Here is a 23,946-nt window from a genome sequence, read left to right on the forward strand (position 1 = left end):
TGCTATTTTCCCAGTGCCTAAATCCTTTCAGGTAACCTAAGAAAAGTTATTATATTGCTATATCAACACCATTGATTTCATTATTTTTCCTATCTTCCCATAATTATCCTGTGCTTTTTGCAAGAAATGTATACTGGACATATTGAAATACATGCCATGTATGTTACAAGTTAAAATAATCATTCTTTCATCCACTGTTACGACGTTTATCACAATGCTTAAAAAATGCAGAAAATCAGGGTAGATGATGATGCAAAGCACTAATCCAATAATATAAGAGAAAAAAATCATTGATGCTTAATAGGGTTTATGAAAAAAAACATAGTCCAGGCAGGATGAAAGTTGTTTCAAATTACTGATTCAAATGCTTACAAGGGCAATGTAGAGGGCAGCATTTCAAAACTGCGGTTTTGAGCTTCTTGCATTACATTCTGGTACATGAAATTTACCAATGTGAATGTCCTTGCATGAAAAATCATTTCATGTCAATATGAATTATGTAAAACCATAAGTTTTGGACTGTCAGCACAGAAGCCTCTAGGAATGGATCACTGTACTATATTTTTCACCCTTACTATCTCTGTTCCAACAAATTCACACAATATTAAAATACCATATTTCACATTTTTAGAGTTATTTATAGGCATTTCACATGCATTATTTTTTCTTAATTTCTCAGTCTCCCTGTGAGGTAACAGATGATAACTTCCCTTTCTATGTGAAAGTGCCTACTGATCTAACGTATAAATGCTCCTTTATCCAAAGAAATTTCAACAGCCATCAACTCATATTAATGGATATTTTCATTTAATTTGGTTTATTTTGATGGAATCACAACTTTTCATGTAATGGATTAATCCACATGATCTTTATTCCCAAATAATGTGTATCACTTTTCTATTGTTGTTTGCTTCTTTTAATGGAAATTATCTGTGGACATGCTCCTGGCAACTTATCTACAGCTTATATGCCAGAAACTGCAAATGAAAAATATGTTATTTCAGAAAGAAGTAGGAGTATAAAATAATTGGGAGAGGAAAATTTAGGCATTGAGCAGTTAATCAAAAATAGAACACACAGCAAACACCCTGTGTAATATATCTGAAGACGCATTAGTGCTGGCCATCACATTTAAGGGCTTAAAAAAAATGACAGATGTAGAATGCTCTGATATTTAAAGAGGCTGGTCTTTAAGGAAAATGTTACAGTGGCCTCCCTGGGACTGTTCAAAACAATTCCCCAAATCAAATTCAGGTATCCTGATCTGACCTCCCTCATTTTTTCATTGTCTTATCTGAACATCAGTGACAATTTTCTTGACCCACACATCTAGATTCCACATCAGATTCCAGAGAGGATCCTCCAACTAGGATTCATCCAAATCCAAGTTAACTCAGAGGAGGACAAGGAGATATGGATTGATTAAATGCCTCAGTCAACTACTAAAGGCTTCCACAGAATTACAGAAGAAACCCCACTTAATTTTAAGACAAATCAGGAAGTCTTAAGTAGTAAGCAATGACTCAATATGACCTGTAATATTGCCAACTTATCACCCATTGTAAGAAGCTGGACATTCCAAAAGGGCTGTCAGTTTTAGGGCAAATAGGTCTGGTGTGGACTTAGTGAATAAATGTGAACTGTAATGTCAATGAGCTATTTTGTGAACAAAGATAACATTTCTAAGTTCTTATCTCTCTGAAGATTCAAGAGAATGTGTGAAAATAAGTCCTTTGAAGTTTAAAAATAATTTCCAGCTTCACAAAGATTTTTATGGCAGCACACATAAATATTAAATGTAGGATCATTGTAAAGTATGCCATATGGAATATAACGAATATAGAGATAATCACATGAAATATTTACAAATGAGAATAGAGCCAAAATAAGTGAAAGATTATTTGTCATGATCTCTTAATTTCTCCACAAATGTGGCCAGTTTTTAAGATACGAAGTACCTTAAAACACTGCTGACCTGCATCATATTTGTTTGAAAACTAATCACAATTTTAAATTAATCCTAAATTTATGTGCAAGTTTGAAATAGAGATGTGAAGAAGATTGTATGGAATAAATTTTAGTCAAATGGACAAGGGATAAGAACTTCTTTCCATGTTATATTAGCATTTTTATAAGACTCTTCTTTATTGATGTAATTCATTTAGGATTAAAGAACCACTCAAAAGTAACAATCAAGAGAAGAAAGGACTTTTCAAATAGTATTTGAAATTTTGCTTATAACTTAAAAGACTTTGAATAGCAGACATTTAAATTGGGATTTTATTTTGGTAAATCCATAACTTGAGTAGAGCAAAAATTTAAGACCATTATTTTAATCTATTAAATATTTTAGAGTATTTTGACACAAGTACTCTTTTTATATGTAATATTATTTCCAAAGTATTTCCAAATGCCTATTTCATCAAAGTCCTTGTTAAAAATGTGATAAAACATCACCAAAATCAGCAAGACATATTTAAAATACAAGTCCATTTTCACTCCAGCCCTTAACAGTGGTACCATTAAGGGCTCTTAGGTTTTCAAGTATAGGTGCAGAACTCTTCTAACCCCCAAGACTTCTGTCTTACTAATTCTGAATGAAATATTTCCAATATTAAGCTCTCTGATCATACAGGTAGCTGAGCATGTTATTATCCAAGGAAATGTGTTATGAGTCCTCAGTTGATGGACTACACCGAGGCCATATGTCAGAGGTGCTGAAATTGATAATCCATCAGTAATTTTCTTTCTGTCGCAATAGCTCTGACCCATTGAACTAAATAAATATGTTTAATCACTGACTGGTCAACTTATCAAATGGTGCTCTGGGCTATGGGAAAAGACTTGTCAAATGTAGAACAGATAAAGCAGGAACCAGAGCCATAGGCAGGAAAGCATTCTTTATCTCTAGCCCTTTCCACCATGATAAAATAGACTTAGGCAGAAATCATAATAAGAAAGTGACTTTTGGGCTAAGAAATAACATATAAATGCTTCCCTAAAGTTCTGCATTTTTTCCTATACTTTTCTATTTAAGTCAAATTGTTCATACGTCTCAATTAGACTTCAGTTATATAAAGACATCCCAAGTTCAATGACAGGTAACACACTGAACAGCAATAATGAGGAAATAGTCAAGAGAGAGCTGTACCACACATCTTTTGCCCTGTGGCAATAATGATTTGCGAATTAGTCCTTTACCCTCTGAAAAGACAAATACCCTTTACCATTCAAGTAAGCTTAGTGATTACAAATTGCTGAATATGAACAGTTATATGACAAGCCCATTCTATACAAACATTAATCATAGTTAATGAGATAAAAGCTTCAGTAACATGTGACAATGAGTAAGTGATAGATCAGTTGCCCTTTCATTGAATGTACCAATAGCTATGTAATTCTAAAGGCCAAGACCCATCACTGTCCAGGATGGAGCAAACTGAGATTAGATGCACTGCACTAACCACAAACAGTAGGATTTCTCCAGCAGGATTGTGGAGGTGCACAAAGAGCTCTCTCAGTATTAAGTTCTCTATCTTACTTTCCAATGCCACGTGCTGGCAGCTATGACAGAAAACTCTTGAACTTGTTTATTCACACTTGTTTAATCCTGATTCTACACACTGACTCAGCCTATGGGGTTAAGAAGATGGATGAGAGAAGCCAGGGCCACTAAGGGGTCAGGGTCACAATGTCGCTAGATATCATTAAATACATCACTCAAGACACCAGTCACTTCAAAGGTCACTACAACTGTGGACTCTTGTATAGGTAAAGGAAGACTAGTTGGATGAAATAAACTAATTTTCCCTAAACTAGCATCATATACAAAAACAAAAATATTCTAAATTTGCTTTCTAGCCACAAATATATCTATTTTTTAAAATTAATAGATTTTTTTAATGAAGAATAAACTACCTCTAACTCCCAAGCAAAAAATAGATGACTATTTTTGAAGAGCTGATAAAAGTCTAGTTATCCCATGAATTAACAATTACATTGCTGATTTTTACCATGTAAAACTTGGCCTATTATATATGTTAGTTGGTTTAAAAAAGTGGAGGAAGGTCAAATATTCACAGAGGTGTAACTATAATTAGGAAGCTAAAAGACACTGGCTTTTGTGGCAGAAAAAATATTGATTTAATTTATTGACAGATGTTATAAAATATTTGGCAGTAAGATTATTACATGAAAACTTCCCAGAAACCACAATGTTAGAATTTAGAAATCCTTAATAAATATGCTTGCAATTAAGATATTTTTATTTCCTGAGTACATATACAAGCCATTATTATGAGATTTCTAAATGTTGCTTGAAGAAATAAAACTGTTAGAGCTTATCCAATTTGACCAAATTACAGAGCTATTTACTTACAAATATAGTAGTTTCATCTTTTGTTTTATTGAAGTATTAACCAAAACTGAATCCATTTCACAGATTGTCTACAATTAAAGTGATAGTGTTGACAAATAAATATAAACACAGTGGAAACAGTGACATTTATTTTTGGTGGTAATTTTTTTTTACTCTTCTATAGTTTCCAGTGTTTCTGAAATAAGAATATATTACATATAACCAGAAAACATATAAAAATAAAGATAAAATAAAAATAAAACAAACAAAAAAAGACATATATAGCAGAAATGTCTTTATAGTAACTTAGATAATATGGGGCCAAAGAGAAGAAGAATGTGATGTTGGTCTAACATACACCTGCTTTTTGTATATATTATTAAATTAGGGTGAAAGTAATCCACTAAAAGCAAATAGGCATCTTATGTAATAACTATAGACCAAGTGTAAGTCAAATATATAAGTCAGAATATTAGCTTTTTTGCTTCTTATACTTTCGGAGGGAAATAACACAAGATACAATTTATACATGAGAAATTAATATTTGTTTACATTAAACTTCAAGAGACCAAAAATGCTGGTTCAGAATGTACAGTGTTTCAAAAAAAAACATTTACCTTAGACCTTATGCCTGATTGAAAAAGAAAAATGACTTAATTACATGGTGACAAGGTGAATAGGGACTGCATGTACATGGATACATGATCAGTTAGTTCCTCAGAAGACACAGAATATTAAGGAAAAGGCTCAATTTGCCAGCAGTATTATCAATTACTTGTTGTGAACCAGAATTTGCAAGAAGAAATGTTAAAAATAAAAATATAGTATCTGGAATAAGAAAAAAGCATTTTCACAGAATTGGGGAAAGGCTAGTTAAAGAGACTGCTGCTAATTTACTTGCTATCCAGGGTTGGTTCCTCTCAGTTTTTGGAAGCCAAATGTAATAGATATGTTAGAAATATCTTTTTCCCCAATGAACTTACTCCAGTAATTGCACACTGACCCTCTATACTAGCATACATTCTCCTTTTCTGGAGGAAAAATGGTCTAGTTGAATTCTCTCTCCTTCATTAAAAAAAAAAAAACAGATTCAGAGAGGTTAAAGGCTTGCCAAAACTTGCAGAACTAGTTCATAGTAGAACCTGGTGCTTTCTGGGAAAAGAAATTCCCAGAATTATCCTTTCCTTACATTGCTGTCTGATAAAATTGGCTCCTCATTTGTCATCTCAAGCTTGCCTCTTATCACCTGAGGGTTTTGATTAGGTCAGGTCTCTTCTCAGGGCCCCAGGTTCTATCTGAACAACAAGAAGACTGATGATCTCTGAAGTTCCTCCAACCTGCCAGCTTTCACATGCACGGTTTCATGATGACCTGACTTACCCTAAGGTTGCTTTTTTTTTTCTTTACTCTGATTTAATCCTACATTCATTTCTTATGAGAAAGCTTCCATTAATGCCCTTATAATTAACATCAAACCCAAATGGAATGAATGGGAGATTTTCTTATGCACAGGATAAGGACCCTTAAATAAGAATGAATAATGATAATATTTCCCAGAAGACAACTATGGCAGCCCTCAAGTATGATTAACTAGACCAATCCTTGTCTCCTTTTCTCTACAGAAATAGAACAGTTCATTTGCATGTCATCTGATATAAAGAGAGATTCTAGCATATAATGGGTTATTACCATTGGGTACTTCATTAGTAAAGCTGTTCCTTATGATGTGACAGAAAAGAAAAAGACAAAGTAAATTGAGATTCTTACATCTCTATTAGTGACACACACATTTGAAGATTCGATTCTATTAGCTCATCCGTCAATCCTAAAGATCCAAACAAGTACTTAGGAAGGATTTTACAAGTTGACCCCTTTCTAGGTAGTCCTGTTTAACAATAGACTTTTGAGAAGCTGCTTTTAAAAGAAAATCCTATATGAATATTAAACAGAGTATTTTTTCCCTTCTCTTAAGAATATTCAAAGCAGATACTGAAAGAAAACAAAAATAAATCAGCCTTTCTATCAAGCTGCTCTTGAATCTGGACATGTGGGTCCTTGGGAATTACATGTTATAAGTGAGGGGTTGGACTGCAAAATGCAATTAATTTAATTGCTTATCATCTCAAAGGATTTCAAAATAAGATTTGTAAGATGTATGCACAAGCGGGACTTTTCCAAGGACTTTTCATGGAACATGCTACTAAATTTACAGAAATTATTTCTGCTTTATGTAGTTCCTTGTGAAAAGGAAAGTGTTGAGAGAGATTTTGCAACTGAATAGATCACTAGTAATAAGTTTTGTTACTTTGTTTCATTATTGATTATTGTGGAGACTACTAAAATAAACATCATTTTTTAGTTTCTCTTCTGACCACATCATCACACTGGTTTTGGTTTGCCTATAATTAATGAAGAGCCCAAGAAAGAACACATATGTCATAATCATTTGTGGCATGCTAAACCAAAATCTCCAGCTTCCGTCCACCGGTCCTTCTCTTTCCTCAAAGGTCAATGGAACAAGCTTATTCTTTTGTCTTGACAGTTCTTCATTGGTTTAACGAGAACTACCAGACCTACGGATGTCTCAACTGCCCCTGGCTCAATAGTCCCAATTCCTTCAGCTTTTCCTGCATGGGACAGTCTTAAATCCTTGATCTTTCTCTTGCAGTGGCATTTCAGTTTTAATGGTGAATTTAAGCTGACACTTAGAATTACTGACAATATTTCCATGTACAGTTTTAGCAGAAAGAATCAGTCTAGATCACATTTTTTTAATATGAAGTAGTAAAGCAGTCTAGAGAAGAGATTTTTGGGCAGCTAATGGCCCATATTCATTATGTCATGCAATAGTGACACTTACTTTACTCCCATGAACAACTGTTCCCGCTGAGTTTAACTTTCCCTTTCCCTTAAAAAAAAAAAGCCCACCATTAAACTCAAAAGCCATGATGGAGCAAAAATCAAAAATGGGAAGATAAACTCACAGAACTATATAATGAATGTAGCTCAAGGTGAATTTATGAATTTCAAACAATGAATTGTACAAGTTTTTATACATATGTATTTCTCTTAGATAAGCACGCAGGAGTGCAACTGTATGGCAGATGTACAATAGAGTGTTTTAAGAAACTGCCAAGTTGTTTTTAACAGTGGCCATACAACTTTACACTCCCATCAGTAACATATAAAAGAGCCAATTTCGCTGCATCCTCACCAGCGTTTGGTGATGTCATGACTTTTTCTTTTGGCTGTTCTAAAAGGTGTTGTCTCACCACATTCTTAATGTACATTCCCCTAAAGTTAGTGATGTTTAAATATCTCTTCATGTGCTTATTTGTTACCCATATACTATTTCTGGTGAAATGTCTCCTAATGTCGTGCACCCATTTTCTAACTGGATTGTTTTATTTAATGTTAAGTTTGAGAGCTCTTTATACATTCTAGATATGAGTCTTCTGTCAGATACATGTTGAGATATATGTGGCTTGCAAATGTGTTCTGGTATGAAGCTTGTCTTTTTATCCTTTTAGGAGGATCTTCCAGAGAATTAAAGTTTCTCATTTAATGAAGTAACATTTATTTATTTTATCATTTTTGGTGTGTGCTTTGGCATCATCATGTCTGAGAACTCTTCACCAAGCCCTAGGCACCAAAGATTTTGTCCTGTCATTTAAATTTTTTATGGTTTCATATCTCATATTTAAATCAATGATCCATTTTGGATTTTTTTTTTTGTATAATGCGTGTGGTTTAGTCAAAGTTCTTTTTTTTTTTTTTTTTGCCTGTGGCTATCCAATTGCTCCAGTATCATTTGTTGAAGAGACTCTCCTTCTTTTAATTAATTTTTAAATGAAAAAAAATATGGTTATTTGAAATTCACCAACATTAATGAAAACTATGTACCGAACTTAGAAACTGTCAAAGTCAGCAAATGTCTACAAATATACAAACCATGAGATAATGCATGTAAATATGTTATAACTCTCAAAGAACTTTAGAAAGTATTATACAGTTAAAATTGCTATTATCATGCTTCATTTTCTTTAAAACTTAGTCAAGTTATCTTTAGGTATTAAGTGATAGATGACTCCTCTTATAAATTGGATTCTTAATCTCCAAGCTGCTTTGCCCTGCAAACATGTCAATAAGAACTAAAAGTGATGGATCTTCCTGATACTGATATTTGACAACTAGGAACTGTACAGAGAAAATCAAATTACTTGAATAAACTAATGAGCTCTCAAATGTCAATATATAACTAAATAAAAAAATAAATAGGAAACACTACTCTTTCTGTTGTTTCTTTCCTTTCCTATCCTGTGAGTCACAGAATCTTAACACCAAAAGCTTTAGACGTCATCTAGTTCAGCACCCCCATTTTATACATACAGGTGGATCATTGTTTCAGGGTAAAATACCTAAAACAAACAGTAATGAATTCTTCTAAGTGTTAAATGACTTGTTTGTTTGTTTAACTGAATCAATGAAGTCTCTCAGCACAGTAGTTAAGAAAGCAGAGTCTAGAGGAAAGCTGCCTAGGTTCAAATCCTGACTCAGATATAGAAGAGAGAAACTAATAGAATTGTTTAAGAAAATAAACTATGAGTAAAAACATTTACTAAAGAATCCTGAGATTAGTATATACCAGTGATTACTATTATTCATTTTCTGCTGAGAGAAATTATTTCACCTGTTCCACAATTCCCTTGGCATAATCAACCTCTTCTCCCTCTGAATCCCCACAGAATGTCAGTTGCTTCTTGCCCTAGGACTTACCACATTTCATACCACCCTGTTGAACACTCTTTGATGCCATAAGTTATGCCTTGGTTTGCTTTTTATTTTTCTGTTTGTTTTTAATTGAGGTTAAAAAAACATAAAACATACTATCTCAGCCATTTTTGAGTGTACACTGTTAAGTATATTCACAGTATTGTGCAACAGATCTCCAGGAATTCTGCATCTTGCAACACTGAAACTCTATACTTACTAAGCAACAATTCTTTTTCTATGTATCTGTGTCATCAACAACTAATTGAGTACCTGGCAGTTAGAAAGTACTGTACAAAAATATAGCAAACTGAACATATCATCCCTTGAACCTACCAATTCTACAAATTCCTACCAATTCTCCTTTGGAATGCCATCTCTTCTTTTAATGATATCAACTTAATTCATTACCTTAATTCAACTCCCATCCTACTGCACCTTAATTTGTAGTAAATCTCCTACCTCCACACTTTTCCATGCTCCAATTCACCTCACAGTGTGTTTAACACATCTCCTTTCATACCACACTTCCAAGGAATACTCGTAAATCAAAAAACTCTGAAGGACCCCCTTAAATCTTCTAGGATAACATGCAAAAAGCTCCTTAGTTTGTTTGAGCATTTCCAATCTCTATCTCCCTATTTAAATAATCTCCCTCTACTCCCCTACTTACATTCTCCAACTCAACGAATATACAGTTGACACCTGAATAATATGGATTTGTACTACGCAGGTCCACTTAAATGCAGATATCTTTCAATAAATATATCATAAAATTTGCAGTATATAGGAGATTTGCAACAATTTGAAAAAAAAATTCTCTAGCTTCCTTTATTATAAGACTACAGCATGTAATACATATAACATACCAAATATGTGCTAATAATTGCTGATGTTATTGGTAAGGTTTCCGGTCCATTGTCAGCAATGAGTTAGGTTTTGGGGAAGCCGAAGTTATATATGGATTGGCAGGTATGTGTGGTTCAATGCCCCTAACCCCCATGTGGTTCAAAGGGCAACTGTACTAATATTCCCTTAAGCACAGCCTCAGGCCTTTGCTTTTATATTTCTCTCTAGTTTTCTAAGGCCACTTTTGTCCGCATTCATCCAGAAGTATTTGGTGCCACTCTTCTAACTCCTGTGCATGTTCTGACTGAAGGCCTGACCTACACCACAGTGGATGGTCACCTGTCATGCAATGAGGCTGCCCAGGCTTCTCACTTACAGCACAAGCACCGTGAGATCAGGGACCTCTTAAACCCTTTTTACTACTAACAACTAGAAAATCCTTTTTAATTTATTTTAAAGAAAAGCATTGAATATCCAAATTCAATGTGAATAAGCAGAGAAAGCAAGAAAGAGGAAACTGAGGTAGGTTGATATATATATATAATATGTCCTATATCAAATATGACTATAGTATGGAAATAAAGTAGTCATATTATGTTGCCATTTATACATATAACCTATAAAGGTTTGTTCTAAAATCTTGGTATTGACTTAGGAATTAGATGAGCACATACAAACTTAATGGTTGTCTTTATAAATACTAACAAGTATTTGTATAACTGGGAAATGGACTGATTCATTGAAAAAAGTATAAGTGATATAAAAGAGCCCCTTCTCTTCTTAGATGTTAATTTAAGCTCAGTTTTCAAACCCTACTTGTGACTGTACTGAACTGGCCAATGGCAATAGCCAATGAGACTTTTGGTGCCTGTAATCCAGCTTGATAGCCCTGCTTGCTGCTTCTAGAGGATCAGTTGTGTAACAAGCTGAGTTTAACCAGTAATAAGAAATCACAGGATCTTTTGAGTTGTAGATTTCTGCAAAAACACAAAAGCAAAACAAAATAAACCTACTAAAAACCTGCTGGGATTCATCGGGGTCTGCGCCTACATCTCTTTTTTCACATCATCGAAAACTTGCCTCCCTTACAATGCTCCTTGCTTGACTTCTATCCAGGGACCAGAGACACTGAACTACTGGTGTCTGAGCAGTCCCAGAAAGGTAGGACTAAAGAACTTCAAAGAGTTTACAGAAATCACCCTAAGTAAAAGCCCAGTATTGTTTTTCCAGATTATTTCTTGTGAAACATGTATCCTATGGACAAAAATGTATGAAAATCTCCTACTTAAGAAATTAATGTTTTCTTTGCTTCTGAAAATCTCCTAAGATGAAAAAACAATTTCAATGATAAAAAATAGAAAGAATATGTCAATAACAAGATTGAACCTCATCCTTTAGCAGTTAAGAGACAGATGGTTAAAAACATCTATACACAAAGAAATTTCCAGAGTTGAACAAAATTCCACTTACTGTTTTTACTTCTATACTCATATGAACAGCTTATAAAAACTATACCATATATACTGGCTCATGCATTGAAGAGGAAGTGCAACCTCCTTTATTTAATTATAGAAAACTTGTGGGAGCTGCTTCAGAGCTGAAAGATATGTATTATAATTATCAAAAACAAACTCAATCTAAAAAAAGTAAATTGGAGGCTTGTCTTTCCACTGAAACACAAATTTGGAGAGAAAAAGCATACAAGACACAGCATTTCCATTATCTTAGTGTCAACTTACGTACATTTTCAGTAACATCAATTTATATTTGCACATCAGTTGAAATTTAATCAATTAAATGTTTATAGATGGGAAATCCTCAAAACCTTGAACATTTTCTTCTTATCTTTATCTTAAAAAGATTTCTAGCATTAAAAACAAAAGCTGACCTTAAATATCAAGTCTTGTTTTGATTCACCTTAGTATCACTATGGATATTTTTGCCTGTCATTCCATAAATGGGATTTATATGTTGGCAGAGCTCAGGATAATACTGTTTGGGGAAATAATCTTTTAAACAGTAGAGAACATCAAGATTTCACTTCATTTATGTACTTGCCCTGGAGTCAGAGTTAATTCAGACTAATCTGAGAGAACAGCAACTTGAGACTTGACACTAAGAGGGTTGGATACACTTAATTCAATCAACAGAAACATGATATAAAAAATTTAGCAGTATTCATATTTAAATAATCATGATTCAAATGTTACCCAGGAGTAGGAATTTCACACCTTCATATGTGAAAATTAAAGGACAGACCTGTACTTGAAAGGGTGGTTTACAAAGTTAAAAAGTACACACACAAAACATCCCTATAACACAGATGTGTGTATGTGCACACACACACACACGCCTTCTAAAAGAGTCTTTTTGCAAATACAAAAATGTTTGTTGTAGTGTCTTTTGTTTCTAGTTAAAGGTGTTTCATATGGATTCCTTGATGCCTATAAATTTATACTCTATAATGCATTCAATGGAATTTACAGATTTCTTTTAAAACAATCTGGGATCAACACTGTATATACGAGGCAGAACAAAATCTATAGAATACAAACAATATTTATTTCTCATTGTTACTTTCTTACTAATATAATCTCTGCCTAGGTGTTAGTCTTGTTCTAAGATTGACAGCCTATATTAATTTGCTAGGGCTGCCATAATAAAATATTACAGACTGGGTAGCTTAAACAAAAGAGATTTATTTTGTCACAGTTCTGGAGGCTAGAAGTCCAAGATCTAGATGTTGGAGGGTTTAGTTTCTTCTGATATCTCCCCTCCTTGGCTTCTAGATAGCCACCTTCTGTCTGTGTTCTCTGTGCATGTGAATCCCTGGTGTCTCTTTATGTGTCCAAATTTCTTCTTCTTATAAGGACACCAGTCATAAGGGATTAGGGACCACCCTTATGGTACATTCTAATTTATTACTTCAAAGGCTCTATCTCCACATGTAGTCACATCCTGTTCAGAGGTACTAGGGGTTAAGACTTCAGCATATGAACTTGCGAGGAACACAATTAAGCCCATAACATGTCTCAGGTACCTTCAGTTATGAGTATTTTTCAGTTGTGTGCCCCCTGCCCTACTAGAAAAAAAAATATCTGAATTCTCTCTTGAAAATTGTAGAAATATAAATATGGGAATCATGAAAAAGCCAGCCAGTTGCTCCTATACTCTTTTTGGTCAAAATCTATGAATATCATTTCAAGTTTGACTCATTATATCTCATGCACTTAAATGGATAAATTTGTTAGTGCATTTATTTTAGGAAAGTCATGGCATGGTGATAGTGGTTCTCTGTTTTCCCAGTCCTGGAATTACTTAACCAATTTCTACAATAATTACTCACTAATTTCTTATTCTAAAGCTTCTAAGTAACAGAAAAATCTTTAAGACATTTGGAAGGAAAAGTAATGTACAGGAAATGTACAGAAAAGGACCAGGAAATGTAATGTCAGTTATTTTCAGGAAAGGTAATGCGATCTCCTGAGAAGCCAGAATAGTGTCTGCTGAGGGGACAAATCAAAACGTGACAGAAAATAAAGTGAACACTCAAATAGCAAGATTATCCAACTTAACTGGGGCCAAAATCAACATGGTCTGGTAGAAATTCCACATGGGGAAGTGATATCATGATTCATTCCGTCAGTTCATACCTACTTGAATTAAATGACTAATCAAAGAAAAAAAAATAGAAACTTTGTGTCCTTTCAATATTTCCACATTGTTAATTACTTTATATTTTAATTGACTGAATCTTATCTTAAAATATGGAAGCATGGCACAGGAAGTGTAAATGCTAGCCATTTAATAATATTTATCAAATACTGGCAATGGTTCATGGCTCTGCTTTGTACTGAGAGGGAAGTTGGATGCAGTTCATTCAATGGCACTAATAAATATTGTTTTATCTACACTTCAAAGTTACCTAAAATCTCCTCAAAAAATTAAGCAGACCTACCCTATGACTTGGCAATTCTACCCTTAGGTACACATCCAAGAGAATACCCAAATGAAGCCCTATAATAAAACTTAAAACTTTCACAGGAACATTCATCATAGCATTATTCACAACACAAAAAGTAGGAAAACCCAAATACACAGTAACTGATTAATGGATAGATAAAATATGGTATAGCCACAATGGAATATTATTCAGCAATATAAAGGAATGAAGTACTAACACAGGCTACAAGGATGACCCTGGAACATATCATACCAAGGAAAAGAAGCTAGTTATAAAGGACTTATAGTATATGATTCCAAATATACAAAATGTCCAGAATAGGCAAATACACAGAGACAGAAAGTACATTAGTGTTTGCATAGGGCTGAGGCAGAATGGTGAAATAGAATGGGGACTGACAGCTAATGGATATAGGTTTTCCTTTAGGAGCAATGAAATTGCTCAAAATTAGATTGGGCAGTGGTTGCACAAACCCGGGAATATACTGAAAAATACTGAATTATATACTTATAAATCAGTACATTATATAGTATGTGAATTATATCCTAAAGAACTTTTTTTAAGAGCTCCCATTGGCACAGGCTCTTTTGAAATCTGATTTATTTTGTGTCTTTAGAGACTGTAAATGTATTTTGCCTGGATAACATTCATTTACTGCCAAAATAAAAGAAAAGGAAAAAAATTACATATTTTTTAACTTGAAAATATCAAGGAAATAATTTACCTTGTGTTCATTTTTAATGCCACCTGTGACCTCTATTACTATAGTCAGTCTACTTCTGTAACTTCTTTTCCTTGTACAGATAAAACATCAATTTAGTTTTGGATCTAAAGCAAACAGAATCATTATGTTTGCAGTGTTCCACAGCTTTGATATTCTAGCAATCTGTGACCTATAAATAATGCAAGACCTTTCCTTCTCTAAATGACTATCTTGCAGTGTGAGTCTTGATACACAGAAAGAAAAGGAAGAAAGAAACAGAAAAAGAAAGAAATCACCCTGCAGTCATGGAATTCAATGTATTTCTACTTCCCCAGTTGAACTTTGAATCACATCTGGTCTCTCTTTTATATTTGTCTCAAAAGTTAACTTTTAAACAGCCTTTTAAAAAAATTTTTTTTTGTTAAAACAAGGTAAATCACAGCTAATCTGAAAAGTTTTTGTGTTTTGCATTAGAAGTAAGGAAAGCAAAAATAGATCAGTTTCTATGTAACTCCTGACTTTTGAACCACAACCTCCTTGCCACTAAAGCATTCAGCACCTCATTTAACCTCCCCTCTCTGCTCTGGTAGTACTGAGAAAAGGAAACAGAAAAAGCAGTCTGGGGACTTCATCAATTTTTCATGAATTGTCATTTAGGCTAGAACCCCCTCTTACCCTGGTCGATAGATCAAGCTGCTGTCATGTATCTACCACCTGGGGCTACTGCTGCTTTCTCTGGGGGCTGCCACTGACTCGGGCTGCACCGCAGGCAGGTGCAGTATGTGTGAGGACCCCTGTGTACCTTCTGCTCCAAACACAGTGAATTCTGGTGTTCAAACTGAAATAGTATCTGCACCAGCTACACCTCTTGGTGATCCCATCAGAAAACGGCATATGAACTTCTTCAGTGTCAGACTCCTTGCTTTTGACCCTGAAATTCTGTTCTCTAAATGTGTAAAAACCACCTTTTGCCTTTCTTGAGTTCAAGTGATTTGAAAAGTATTTTGTGGATTATTTTTTTTTTCACACCAGAGATGGCAACAGCAAATATGAGGTAAGCAATTCAAATCTCCATTGACATGACTGGTCCTGAATATTTTTTCCCTCCACTATACTGCTTCATTACCTAAAGCTGAAGTATGCATCAAAGGAAAACAAGAGAGGACAGACAAATACAGTATAGTAAAGAACTTCTTTACAATGAGTTAAGATGTTTAGCAATAAAATTTCACTTTTCATATGATAGCAGATACCCAGACCTTTTAAGTTCAAAATAAAAACCAAGATGAAACAGTCAAAAATTTCCATATTTTCATCCACAATCATTTCATAATATAAATTGTAAAACTTTGAATGCTACTTATCCAAACACTCTTAACCACCTAGATGTACCTAGATCAGTAATTTTCAACTGATGTTGAGCCCCCAGGAGGCATTCAGCAGTGTCTGGACACATGTTGGTTGTCACAACTGGGGTTAGAAAGGTCCTATTAGCATTTCCTGGGCAAAGGCCAGTGATGCTGCTAAACATTCCACAGAGCAGAGCACAGCCCCCTGCAAGGCAGGATTATCCACCCCCAAAGGGCAATAGTGCAGAGACAGGGACAACTTGCTTTGGTTCCCTCACACCCCATTCAGAGCTAAATTCTTGGGAGACTAGGCAGTACTTGCCACTCCAGCTCCACCATCTACTCGTTCTTCGGCTGCTGTGCTCTTTTTCCATCCTTGGATCCCACAGATACTTTTTAATTGATCACAATGTGGCATCCCATTAACAATCATTTTACTTTCTTAAAATGATTTCCTTGTTTTTCACTTCAAGGCTCATACCCTATCACTTTGATACCTTCTCTGAGCTTTTGGCTCAGGCACTTCTTTCCTTTGCCCACCCTTAAACAAAGGTGTTCCAAGCAGTGGGAGTGGCCTGAGCCCTTTTTATTTTAACTGCTCCTTGCACACAGCCTGCTGGAGCAATCACGACTATTTCTATCTCCTCCCATTGCTTCACCCTCTATGTGGGAAAGAGCTCCTTCTCAATTCCAGAAGATCCTTTTTTAATGGAACATGAAATATTTTTACCTTGGTATCTCATTAGTGTGTCTAACAATATAGCCAAAGCCAACTTCACTGTCCTGTTTCACAAGTAACTTCTCCTGTACCAACCACGCCTGTGGATGGTAGCACTAGACCCCCAACCACTCCACCAGAAAAACCTAGAAATCATCCTCTATCCCTAAAATCAACCATAAAGTGATATGATAGATAATTCCTAAATATAATTCAAACTATGTCCTTCTTTCAAGATTCACAGCTATTTTCAGTTTAAAATCTGACATACACTCTTTTCTGAATTATTTCCCAACTTCTTAACTTCTCTCTGATTTCAGTCATCATTCCTTTACCCCAACTGTCAACTGTCTTTCAAATACTTCTACATACCAAAAAAAGGCTACCTTCCCAAAGGTAGGCACAAGCCTACCTTTCCAACTTACACTGCCCATGAACCTCACATCCAGCTAGGCAGTTGTGCAGATACACTCAGTAGATAAGGCTTCCATTCTTTCCTTGGTAGGTGAAAAAAATGGATCTGCCATAATTGAGTATTTATGTTGAATGTTATATATTATGAAGGCAAAACATTTATATAATCTGCAGCTGTCTCTCCACCATTTTTAAAAAGTAAACCTTGGTTACCAATAGTTTTGAAAAATCACATTACTTTTACCCAAATTTCCATTTTAATACATTTTAGGAACTATAAGAAAAGAGAAGAGACTGAGGAGCTTGTGTGAAAGAGATGACCAGAATATAAATGGATATTACTTGATCTTGTGTTGCCTCAAATGGCATGAACTGTTGACATGAGTATTGGAAGAAAGAATATTATTCACTAGCAAAATCCAATTTAGAAGCCTTTCTGTTTTCCTCTCCATGTCAGAAGTATTTTTAGCATTTCTCAAAGCTCATTGATTTAAAAATAGAAAAATGCTACTGTCACACACACACAAATCATGGTTTAAAATTTTCCTTCTAAAACAATATTAATGATGCAATTAGGAGAGAGAGAAATCTTTTATATTAAATTAGAGTACAAGAATATGTGCTGTGTGTTGGAGCAATTTTAACAAAACTAAGGCTCAGAAAAAAGAAATAAGTTTATTGCTGACCAACAATAAAATGGCTGGTCAATTTAGATAAACTTTAATATTGAGAACAAAAATTAGTTAAGGACTAAAAATAAGTACTTGCTGCTGGGTAGATAAAAGAACAAATTCAAATTAAAATTTCTTAATTTTTATTTATGTAAAATAGGCCAAATTCCATTTAGAGTGTTTTTCCAAATATGGCACAATTCCCTAAAACCAAATATTAGAAGAATCAGGATCTTATCTAGAGGTCTTCATTAACTTACTGTCTGAGTTTTGGTCACTTAACCATCATGAATTTCATTTTTACCTATAAAATAGGAGAATGCCTTGTTATATTTAGTATAAAGTTATCTAGTGCAGAGAAAATGAATAGAATTTGATGCTGAAATATTTCAATATGTTTGAAAAGTTCCAGAAATAAAACATTTTAAAATAGAAATGGAACAGTTTAGAATATTTGCATTTCTGAGGTTTTGTGTGCATATTTCAAATCTCACTAAACTGCCTTTAATTTAACTGCTTTTTCAAGTTATAAAAATGAAATAACCTAGTGCCTGATACAAAAAAAGCTAAGTTCTAAACTGTTATCTCGGCATACTTCACAAAATAAACCTAGGTCTTAGGATTCTTCTAGTCTTTTCCTATCGGACTTATACATTTCAAGCATTAGATTCCAGATTTCCTGGTACAAACTATTAATCAAAAGATTGGCTGCCTTACAACAAAAGCTTTCATTGGAATACCTGAGTAAGTACTAGCATGATTTAGTTTACTAAAGAGGCTCTCATATATAAAGGAAATTATATATCGTTGATAATTTCAATACACATATACACAGCTTATAATCTAGTATGGTACCATGTAGCATGTGAATACATGTACCAAGTTTAACTGGAGATGTAAGACAATGAGCTCTCATTGAGCAGTCCCCTTCCAACCATATAAATAAGATTGTGAATCCTGAAATATATTGATTCTCTTATCTTTAACTACTGGTACAACCACTAAGTTAAATATCACAAACTCCTTAAAGTCCAACTCTTGCTATCTCATTCACAATTAATCTTAGATACAATCTTTCCTCAAACAGATAATACCAAAATTTTATGGTGCTATTTAAATTATGACACCAAAACCTTACTTATAAACCTGAAAAAACACCATCATTTTTTTTGTTCTGTAAAGCAATCCATGGTGTTATAGAAACAATGTTCAAATATATGCAAAGCATTGATATCTTGGCTTACTAGTGTTATTTGGGATACTTGATTAAAACATACATATACTTTAAAATGCCAAAGGCTGGGCAAGTTCTTAACTATTGTGATTACCAATCACAAGATCCTTCTATGCATGAACCTTTTGTCCCTACAGAAATCAGCTCTCTTCTCTGATGAGTTTTTGGATAAAAATAAATAAAACAGAGTTGCTGTTATTGTTGGCGTATTCTACCCTTCATGCCTAGGATAATGATTACTGAAATCAGCCTGGAAGTAAAAGAGTTAATATAACCTAGAGAGTATATTCTTAAAAGTTGTATGATAAAACAGATTTAGAAACACACAGACATATATATATATATATATATATATATATGTGTGTGTATGTGTGTGTGTATGAATATATACATAAACATATAAACATATATATGTACATATAAACAAACATATAAACATGTTTCTAAAACTAAAGTTTATAGATATATATAGTATATAATAGTTACATATAAATAGGTACAGTATTGTATTTATGCCTTATATTTGATGTCATGTTAGATATAAACTTTTCAGTTTGAAAAGCCAAATTGAATACTTGATTATTATCACTCAGTAATACAGATTTTAAATATGACCAGCATCATGGCCACCTTGTTTTAATGTAATAACATAATTGCCACATGGCTTCAATACAAATAAATTCATTGCAACACTGTGGTTTGACCTTATTTTGACAAGCTTTCTTTGGAGAAAGCAAAGTAAAATTACACAGTGTTGACTATTTAATTAGTTAGGTATTAAACATCTATGGAAACAAATTGAAGCTTTCTAAAAATAAATCAAAGTAAAAGTGTGTGCCATTTAATAGATTATATTCACTTACATGCCACTTCCAGAGATGCATTTCGACTCACTGCTTCACCAAGATAGTTCCTTGCAACACAAACGTAGCTTCCTTCATCGGGTTTACTTCTGCGCCCATGCACGATGCGCAAGAAGAATAAGGATCCACTAGGCAGTAGCATCCTGTGGGACCGGGGATCATCTTTGTCAGTCTCCACCCGCTCACCATCCTTGTACCACTCAATGGTGGCTGTTGGCCGGCCCTCTGCCTTACAGTTCAAAGTGGTGGGCTCTCCCTTAGAGACAATGACATCTGAAGGGTGCTCCACAATCCGTGGGGGAAAATCTTCCTGCCGGAGACGAGACCCTACAAAACATGACAACATGATGACAAACTTTAATACTTCCTTACTTATAGCCTTTTTTTCCCTTGGGTTCACAATGGAGAAACTGAACTTCAATTATTCAAAATGCACTTAAGTTTGTTTCACTCTTTTGTTTGGGTGCTTCTCATAAGTCATTCTAACTCCTTTGCAGAATGAGACAATATAGCAATAAATTAATTTGATAATTCTAGTGGGTTAGCCTTCACTGTTCCATGAATCATGACAAGAAAAAGTAAAACAGAGTATGAGATTTTCTTTTACAACCAGCATATTGGAATGAGAACTAAGGTATGACTATTTCCTGTCTTCAAAGTGTTTACTATCTACAGAGAGAGAAAGCCAAGTGGGCATATCTAGAAAACACACACAGATACCATTTATTATGCTATCACTGTGTTTTCAGAATATAAAAAGAGACCCACAAATTACATATAAATGCTAATTCAATTTAAAAGATGAGGAAGAAGCTTAGGAAATGACATCAACTGCCCAGGAATATAGAGGAATTAAGCAGTTGAAGCACAATTTGAAACCAGGTACATCTGACTGAGGGACTCCAGCATAAATCACCATGTTAAAATGAAATATGTTGCATGGAGGTCCAAGAAATGCATTACAGAAAGGAAATGGGAAAACAAATGTTAACTATAACTAGGGCATAATAAGAGACCTCTCCCCAAAAATGTGGCATTTAAATTTAGCTATGAAGAAAGAAAAAGCATCAGTAGAAGGAGAAATGCACCCAGACTGAAGAAAAACCATGAGCAAAGGGACAGAGAAATGGGCGTGTATGCATGATATACTTCATAATCACGGAGGAAGCTGATGTGGCTGGTGAGAAAAAGTAGCCTTATAGCCAGAGACAAAAGGGCTTTAAATACCATGCTAAGGAGTATAACTTTCATTCTATATGGCTAACAGAATTTGAGGGGCAGTGACATCCTTATATATGTACTAGAAAGATACTTTTGGTCTTTAATATGAAAGACAGCAATGGAGGCAAAAAGGCAGTGGAGAGTTACTTAACTATCCCAGAGAACAATAAAAAGAACCTGATCTTGAGGAATGACACTGAAGGAAGAAAAAAGAAGGGAAAAGATATGAGGCATATCATAAAATAAACACTTGACAGAATATGGTAAATCAACATATAGTAAGGGAGGGTAACAGACACCAGTGACTTCCCTGTGACTGCAATGAAAGTGGAGCCATTGAGAAATAGAAGATACAGGAAGAGAAGGAAGTGTTAGAATTTTAAGATGAAAATGTTATATAATGTGTTGCTTTGAATGTTTTTAATTATAAGGTATCAATGGCCATAATTTGTGGAAAGGTCCTATGAACTGGTACAAATAAATCTAAAGGAGAAGCTGAGAAAAATAACCATGTTTGAGGACATAAAGAAGTCTAGATATGAGTTTTTAAACATGTGCTCTTAAAATTTTCCAATCACCTAATATTAGCATATTTCTATTGAATAAACAGAAGTAATATTTACTTCTTAATGTTATTTCAGTTTGCTTTCAATATTAGTTAACAATGCATATTTTAATATAATAAGGGGAGTTTAATTTGGTAGTGAGTGAACCTTTTCTTTTCTGAAGAAGATTAATTTTTAAAGGTTGCTATTACCATTTGTTATCTCAAATCCAAGAATGAAATTATAGATTACAAGTGATAGATACTAAAGCAAAAGAATAATTTACCATACACAGGTTAGAATTAAAAAAAAAAAAAGACAGATACCAGAAGTATTTAAATAAGGGCAGACTATACATCACAATAACAAATAAGGATATATATTGAAAGTACTGAGTCCCTAAAGAAAATTAGAAATTTGAAGAACATACAATATAAGAATTATTTTTAGAATAATCAAAAAAAGAATATCAATGTATTTAAATATGAATAACTAATCATAGTTTACAAATCAATTACATATTCCCAAATGTAAAGGACTGGACACACAGCCATATAATCTGATCCTAAAATGTATCAAGACTTGTATGTCACTTTTCCTGTAACAGGCATAGGCACCCTACCACCATCTTTGTCAGATATCCTCCTTGTTCTTCTGTAATATCCCACCTATATTCTCCCAACTGTCAAAGTTGTTGTATTATTAAAACTAAGCAAGTCAATCATCCATTTTAATAGAGTGCTATTTATGTTAACAAATAAATCCCTACCTTTTTAGGCAGTTGGCCTGGATAAGGCCTGAACAGGACTTGAAATACATTAATATCTATTAAATAAAGTATAAAATAATAGACATAAGAGAAAAAGAAGCAAAATATCTAAATCACTTAACTGTAAGATTTAGAATTGAACATGTTCCATAAGCACTCTAAGAATTTTTACTCATTTAGCCTCAATAAAATCAGAAAGATTGATATTGTATCAAGCAACTTCTCAAACCACAATGGTATGAAACTAGAAATAAATTACATGGGAAGACAAAAAAGACCTAAAAACGTGTTTCTAAATAATCAATGAACAAATTAAAACAGAAATCAAGCATTAACAAATGAAAACAAAAATATAACACTCCCAATTTGTGAGACATCACAAAAGCAGTTCTAAGAGGGAAGTACACAGCAATACAGTCCTACATCAAGAAACAAGAATGATCCCAAGTAAACAGTCCAAATTCACAATTAAAGTAATAGAAAACAAAGAATGAAACCCAAAGTTAGTAGAAGTAAAAACATAATAAATAGATACAGGAAGAGACTGGATTAAATATGGCAGCATGAGAGGTGAGATAGAGATCTCCTCCTAAAGTCACATATTATACAGAAATATAAGTAATACAACTAATCCTGAAAGAGAAACAGGAAAAAAGGCTGCACCAGACTACATACACCTGGAGAAAAGAGCAGACCTCACAGAACAGTGTAACATACCAAAGCTGTGACCCGGCAGGGCCAAAGCCCTTTTGCCACCCCAGCTCACCAGTGGGAGGAAGAGAAACAGAGTGGGGAGGAAGTGGGGGCTGGGACTGCTGAACACCTAGGCCTGGAGATCTGCTCTGGGAGCATGAACCTACATTGCATGGTGCTCTGGTGATTACTGGGGTTGGAAAGCTAAGACAGGAGGAATAACTAGAGACACAGAGATTCCAGCTGCTTGTGGAAGACAGGGATTCATATCTGGCTCATATGGGTGGGCAGTCTGAGAGACTTTCTAAAAGCGAGAGGGCTGCTAAAGGTGCAAGGATTGCGCAGAGATTACTGCTCAGGAAAAAGGACAGGTAGACAAAATTCTCCAGGTGCACTCTTCCCAGCAGGTTGGGAGCTTAAATGAACATCAGGCGCTCCATCCCCCTGGCTGGCTATGCAGCTCCAAGGGCCCCCACCGTGATACACAGCCTGGTGTGTCTTCCTCCCAGCTAGCTTGCACCTGGCCCACAAACCAGCAACCACTGCCCTGGTGTCAGGCCAGACAGAAGGAAACCCCACATAAAGCAGCTACAAACACAAAGCAGAGAGGCTTATACCTGTGTGTTCAGCCCACTGGTTATGACATTGGAGACAGCATAGCAGCCAGGAAGCAGGAAATAGCTCTTTCCTCACCCCAGGCACCAACACCACTCCCCTGAGACTCTTAATATTGCTCCATGGGCTAAGCAGCTCCAGAAAGTAGAACTTCTGACCATGAGAGGGCACCACAGACAAATATGAAACACCAAAGGAACCTGGTTCAAAG

The 23,946-nt window shown here is 34.6% G+C and overlaps 1 protein-coding gene across 11 annotated transcripts in view; it reads right to left on the reverse strand.

Moving 5' to 3' along the window:
* ROBO2 (roundabout guidance receptor 2) overlaps positions 1-23,946 on the reverse strand; it is a 1,411,015-nt gene that overhangs the window by 564,939 nt on the left and 822,130 nt on the right. For all 11 annotated transcript variants that reach the window (XM_073231817.1, XM_073231816.1, XM_073231815.1 and 8 more), the window contains exon 2: positions 19,893-20,219. In XM_073231817.1, the coding sequence (XP_073087918.1) occupies positions 19,893-20,219 (327 nt within the window). The remainder of the gene's footprint in view (positions 1-19,892; positions 20,220-23,946) is intronic.

Source organism: Manis javanica, chromosome 3 (assembly GCF_040802235.1).
Source record: "Manis javanica isolate MJ-LG chromosome 3, MJ_LKY, whole genome shotgun sequence".
In the NCBI taxonomy this organism is placed as follows: Eukaryota; Metazoa; Chordata; class Mammalia; order Pholidota; family Manidae; genus Manis; species Manis javanica.